The 6,170-nt window shown below is 53.9% G+C and overlaps 1 protein-coding gene and 1 pseudogene across 1 annotated transcript; both read right to left on the bottom strand.

The window, feature by feature from the left end:
• Window positions 1-3,182, bottom strand: part of LOC136548785 (transcription factor TGAL10-like) — a 3,745-nt pseudogene extending 563 nt beyond the window's left edge.
• A 1,280-nt stretch (window positions 3,183-4,462) lies between these two features.
• On the bottom strand, window positions 4,463-5,850 carry LOC136552052 (uncharacterized). Its single transcript, XM_066543601.1, has 2 exons — window positions 5,517-5,850; window positions 4,463-5,396 (listed from the first exon to the last, which is right to left on the bottom strand). The coding sequence occupies exons 1-2, from the start codon at window positions 5,682-5,684 to the stop codon at window positions 4,788-4,790; spliced, it is 777 nt and encodes a 258-aa protein (XP_066399698.1). The 5' UTR covers window positions 5,685-5,850; the 3' UTR covers window positions 4,463-4,787.
• Window positions 5,851-6,170: the final 320 nt, after the last annotated feature.

The raw sequence follows: 6,170 nt of genomic DNA on the forward strand, positions 1-6,170 counted from the left end.
CTGCTGCACCACGTACCCGGTGGCAGCGGCGCCGTCCGGCGAGACGTCGACAGTCATGAGGGTCTGAAAGGTCCTAATATGGCTAGAGGGGGGTGAATAGCCTATTTAAAATCTACAAATCAACTAGAGCAATTTGATTAGTATGACAAATAGCGAAATGCAAACTTGCTCTAGCTCTACAAGGGTTGCAAGCCACCTATCCAATAATTCTAGTTGCAATAATTACTAGGCACACAACTTGCAATGTTACTACTCACTAAGAGCTATCAATCTTGCTACTCTAAAGAGCTCCACTAAATGAACTTAAAATAACAAAGCAAGATCTCAATTCTAATTACACTAAAGAGTTTGCCATAACTAGTTTGCAAGAATATAAATGAACGAGTAGGGTGATTATACCGCCGTGTAGAGGAGTGAACCAATCACAAGATGAATACTAAATCAATCACCAGGAGAATACCAAAGGGCAAGAGACAACCAATTTTTCTTCCGAGGTTCATGTGCTTGCCGGCACGCTAGTCCCCGTTGTGTCGACCAAAACTTGGTGGTTCGGTGGCTAAGAGGTGTTGCACGAACCTCGTCCACATAATTGGATACCACAAGAACCTACCCTCAAGTGAGGTAACTCAATGACACGAGCAATCCACTAGAGTTACCTTTCGGCTCTCCGCCGGGGAAGGCACAAGACCCCTCACAATCACCACGATCGGAACCGGAGACAATCACCAACCTCCGCTCAACGATCCTCGCTGCTCCAAGCCGTCTAGGTGGCGGCAATCACACAAAAGTAACAAGTGAATCCCACAGCGAAACACGAATGCCAAGTGCCTCTAGATGCAATCACTCAAGCAATGCACTTGGATTCTCTCCCAATCTCACAATGATAATGAAATAATGATGGAGATGAGTGGGAGAGCTTTGACTAAGCTTATAAAGTTGCTATGTCAATGTAAATGGCCAAGAGAGTGAGCTTGAGCCGGCCATGGGGCTTAAATAGAAGCCCCCACGAAATAGAGCCGTTGTACCCTTCACTGGGCACAACACGGGGTGACCGGACGCTCCGGTCAGTTCGACCGGACGCAGGACCCTAGCATCCGGTCGCCCGATGCTTGCCACGTGTCATCGACTTCAAACGCCGATCGCCCGATCTCAACGGTCAAGTGATGACCGGATGCGTCAGTTAGAAAGTGACCAGACGCGGGACCCCAGTGTCCGGTCGTTTCCAGTAAAGTTCCAAACATGAAATTTCACGACCGGACGTGTCCGGTCTTGCTCGACCGGACTCACCCGGCGTCCGGTCACTCAACGTTTTCTCTGTGCGCCTCACGTCAGCGTACGTCAGCATTGACCGGACTCAGACCATGAGCGTCCGGTCAGTTTACATGCCAGCGTCCGGTCACAAGACGAGACCGTGTGCTTACTGCTGTCACTGACCGGACTCTAAACCCAGTGTCCGGTCACTGCACCACCAGCGTCCGGTTACTCTGTGAACCTCTGTCTTTTCTGTATAGGGCGCCGGTGGCACCGTCGGACTGTTCGTACTCTACGGGCGGACACTCCGCCGGTGAAGTTCCTAACCTTTGCTCAAATGTGCTAATCACCAAGTGTATCACCTTGTGCACATGTGTTAGCATATTTTCACAAAATACTTCAAGGGTGTTAGCACTCCACTAGATCCTAAATACATATGCAGTGAGTTATAGCATCTAGTGGCACTTTGATAACCGTATTTCAATACGAGTTTTACCCCTTTAATAGTACGACTATCTAACCTAAATGTGATCACACTCGCTAAGTATCTTGATCACCGAAACAAAATGGCTCCTACTATTTATATCTTTGCCTTGAGCCTTTTGTTTTTCTCTTTCTTCTTTTCAAGTTCAAGCATTTGATCATCACCATGCCATCACCATCGTCATGATCTTCACCATTGCTTCATCACTTGAAGTAGTGCTACCTATCTCATAATCACTTTGATAAACTAGGTTAGCACTTAGAATTTCATCGATTAACCAAAACCAAACTAAAGCTTTCAGGGTCTCGACGAGCGTCTGCTGCAGCTTGTTCATGCTCTGCGACAGCGCGTCCTCCAGCTGCTTTGCCGTGTTCTGTAGCTTGCGCACCTCGGCGGCCTGGAGCTCCAAGAGCGGGTCCAGCTGCGGCGCCAGCACCTTGAGCAGCTCGGAGGGGCGGAACCCACCGATCAAGAGGAAGAAGCGCTCCGCGGGGGCCCGCCACACGCCAGACAGCACGAAGAAGGCGTCGGACCACGCCGCACGTGCCTTGGCCTGGAACAGCACGCCGTAGTGCGCCAGCCCCACGTCGACGAGCACGCGCAGCTACATGTTCGGCGCGTGCGACTGCAGCGCCGCACGTAGCTCCGTCGCCTGCCTGGTCTGCTCCTCCACCCAGTACGCATACTCCAGCTCGAACGCGGCCACACGCAGGTCCACGGGTGCCGGCGCCGGCGCCGCCGGCGCGACTCCTCCTCCCACGTTGTACGTGCCGTGCTGCAGCAGCAGAGTTCATCAGCAATGGCAGTTGCTGTTAGCCGTCCCGCCTGGATTGTTCCATCGGCGTGGTGATCTATCGGATCGATGCCCTCTCATGGATTATTCCCTACCTGCTGGCACCTGGCCATGGTGAGCTCCTGCTCCAGCTGCGCCAGCTTCATACGGCTCGTCTCGAGATTTTGGATGTACGCCTGTGTGTGTCGTATCAATGGATGCAACAAAAGCAGCAATCATCAGTGATGAGCTGATTCGACTGATGATTTGACGTAGAGAATAACGTAACAATTGGAAGGAACAAAAGCAAGAAGATTTGCTTGGCATGCGACGAGTGATCGCTCTTGGCTGAGATGCTGACCTTCTTCCGTAGCCGGCTCTTCCGAGCTGCCTCTCTGTTCTACGCGAGCCATCTCTGAATCTAGGCAAAGCAGAGCGAGGGCGAAGATCAGCGGACGAGGAATTATTTTCCCTGCGGATAATTCAACTGGGCCATCATGCATCAGTCGGGCCATTTCACCTTGTCTCTTGGCCTGGCGTCGTCGTCGTGGCAGACACTATCCAACGACGGCGGCGGCGCTTCTTCTTCCACTGGCGGCGGGACGTCGTCCTGCTGTGCCTACAACTGCAACCAACCAAGGCCCCCGCAGTGATGATTATCTGAAGCCATGAGGAGACGGAGAATCGTACCGAGCTGAGCTACAACACCCAGTGAGAAGATTTGCTTGGGCTGTTTAGGACCTACATGGACCGAAATTAAGTACATTAAGAGCTAACAGTGTAATTTTATAGTTTGGGACCCAGACGAAATCTGTTCAATACTTTAAGGATCCGGCCGTATAATTTTACTCCGCATAAAACTATAATGAAAACTATAGGCATGTTGGATCATATATAGTCCTAGAACCTGGTAAATGAATCCGAGCGAGTGCCAATTCCCTTATATCCTGTGAGTCTTTGAGATAAATTTTAAATCATAGAAAGTTATTTATTTATGATGTAGGGAGTATGTTATTCGCGAGATTTCCTAGCTTTGCAAAAATATATTTAAAAAAATTGCATCCGCACGTACGGGCCTTGCTGTGCTGGTCTGTGCCAGCGTGCTGACGCTGCACCCGTCAATGATCTGTTGTTTGGGCATGGTAATGGACGACAGCTGACATGCACTCACTGACATTGTGCAAATTCTACATTGCACGTGCTAAGACTGTCTCCAATAACAAGCGCAAACGCAAAATGCGTCTTCAACAGTGTTTGCGTGGCAAAAAATGTTGTCCAATAGAAGACCCAACAGCCGACCGATTTTGCCTACCAGTCGAAGGGAAAGGACAAATAAGCGTCTTCGGCAGCCGGACGACGCAAATCTCTGCCGCAAGACGACGCAAGAGCTTCGCCGGTGGCGGCCGTGAGCTCCGCCGAGCCGCGGGCGCGGGCGCGAGCTCGGCCGGGCCGCGGGGCGAGCTCCGCCGGGGCGCTGAGCTCCGTCGGGCGCGGCGCGAGCTCCGCCGAGCCGCTGGCGCGAGATCCGCCGGCTGCTGGGCGTGCGGAGTTCGGCGGGCCGCGGGGGCGAGCTTCCGCCGGGGGAGAGGGAGGGTCGGGGAAGAAGAAGGAGAGGGAGGGGGGCCGGATCCGGGGCGCTGCGCCAGCGCCCCACGTCGTCGCCGTCGCCATGCCCTGCACAGCCGCGTGGGAGAGAGGAAGAGAGAAAGGCAGCCGCGTGGGAGAGAGAGGAAGAGAGGACCGAAGATATTTTGCGTTCGCTGTTGGAAACCAAAGAACTTTGTGTAGCTCACTTATTTACTGTACCGTGACCAAAATGGTGGAAATTTAGGTCGGCTCCGTTGGAGATAGCCTAACAGCCACCAACCACATGCTGTCTTTCTGCTGGTTCAACCGCCATGGCAAAAAAAAATGTCAAGATAAACCAGACAAAGGGGCAGGAAGAGATAAAGCCGAACTTGGAATATGTGTTGTAGTCTTGTAGTGGCACACACTGTCAACTTGTCGAGCATCAGGAGCAGCAAAGCAACTGAACCGCATGGGTATGGGTTCCACGTCATCCATGCAACGAAGATTTTCCTAGTACATCAGCTACTACGGCGGCTAGCGCGCCTAGCCCGGCATGAATGAGAACGACGAACGGCCCACTAGTTGCCGTTGCCGTTGCCGTCTCCTGGCAAGGAAGGCTGCACATCACAGACCGTTGCGCGCGGCAACAGTCGCAACTGAATCACATATACAGATCACATGCATGGTTTGTTCAGGACAAGTCCGGCAGCTTCAGACGGCATGCGTGCAGTCGCTCCCGTTCATCTCTGCAGATTTGCTGCTGACGACGCATCCGCTGTGCCCCCTGAGATTGACGACATCGAGGCTGTAGAGTATGGGGATCATGACCATGGAGGACAGGAAGGCGAGGAGCGGGCCGAAGATCCAGAGCAGGAGGGGCACCCCGGCGTAGAAGAGCCTGTTGCCGACGAGGTTGAGTGTGAACCCGCGCTCCAGGACGTCGCCGACGTAATCCCTGGTGTGCGGCAGCGGGAGGCCAGAGGCGGCGTCGGAGTCGGAGTCGGCGTCGGCGGCGGAGGAGAAGAGGCATCCCGAGGTGTTGATGAGGAAGCTGGCCTGGTTGAGGAAGCAGATGGCGAGGGAGTGGCAGAGGAAGGCGAAGAGGAAGAGCAGCATGAGCGCCACGTACTTGAGCGCCATCATGTACTCGCCGTGCGCGCCGAACACGGTGTCGCTCAGCGGCTTCTTGATGGTGTAGGTGCTGCTGAGCACCGCCGCCACGCCCGTGCAGAAGAGGATCGCCGTCGTCGCCATCAGCGTCGACCCCATGATCACGTTCCGCACCGACTGCACCACCGTCACCGCGTTCTTGGCGTTGTCCTGCATGCAGATTTAATTTCCCGCGAGAGCGAGCTAGCATCATCAGCCAACCATGAAAGAAAGAAAATTCACAAACAATGCGCCGCGCCGCATACGTAACGTAACGGTAGCGTAGCGTACCTTCATCATGCCGATGGCCCAGAGGCGGCGCGCGGCGGCGTTGATACCGACGGCCGTGCGCAGCGGACGGAGGCGGACCTCGCGCCACAGCCAGGCGTGGTACGCCATGGGGAGGAGCAGGCTGAGCGGGATGAGCACCAGGTCCAAGAAGCTGTCCCTCCACTCCATGGTCCACCCAACGAGCAGAGCAAGCACGCAACGCACACAAGCAACGGAACGACGCTAGCTAGCTAGCTAGCTATAAGCAGAATGAATGCCTGGCTAAGCGTCGGATCAACTGGGGCAACGTTGCTTTCCGATCGATCCGGCGTCTGCTGGAGCTGTCTGTGTGCGGGCCGGGCGCCGATATATATAGAGCAGGAACGGCCGAATTCCACACACAGTCAGAGAGAGAGATACGGTGAATGAAGGAAGGATGCAGAGGTAGTGGCATCTTACACAAAGGCGACCAACTTTAGTAGCGAGCAATCAGTAGCTAAAAGTAGCGACACCAACGCAAAAACCCGGCCATGGCCAGAGTAGTAAGCTGCTGTTGCTGCTGCTGCTGCTTCTTCTTCTCTCTCTCTCTCTCTCATTTTTGAGAAAACCAGAGTACTGCTCCAGTAATCAGTGCAAAATCTGCGCCCGCCCGCCGGATGATAAGCAGGTAGGCTG

The sequence above is a fragment of the Miscanthus floridulus genome, chromosome 4 (genome assembly GCF_019320115.1).
Source record: "Miscanthus floridulus cultivar M001 chromosome 4, ASM1932011v1, whole genome shotgun sequence".
In the NCBI taxonomy this organism is placed as follows: Eukaryota; Viridiplantae; Streptophyta; class Magnoliopsida; order Poales; family Poaceae; genus Miscanthus; species Miscanthus floridulus.

Excerpts from the sequence above, each read along its gene's own strand:
- LOC136552052 (XM_066543601.1), bottom strand. The coding sequence starts at position 5,684 with ATGGAGTGGAGGGACAGCTTCTTGGACCTGGTGCTCATCCCGCTCAGC. Across the intron at positions 5,397-5,516 it reads GGGCCATCGGCATGATGAAG|GACAACGCCAAGAACGCGGT; the intron begins GTACGCTACGCT and ends ATCTGCATGCAG.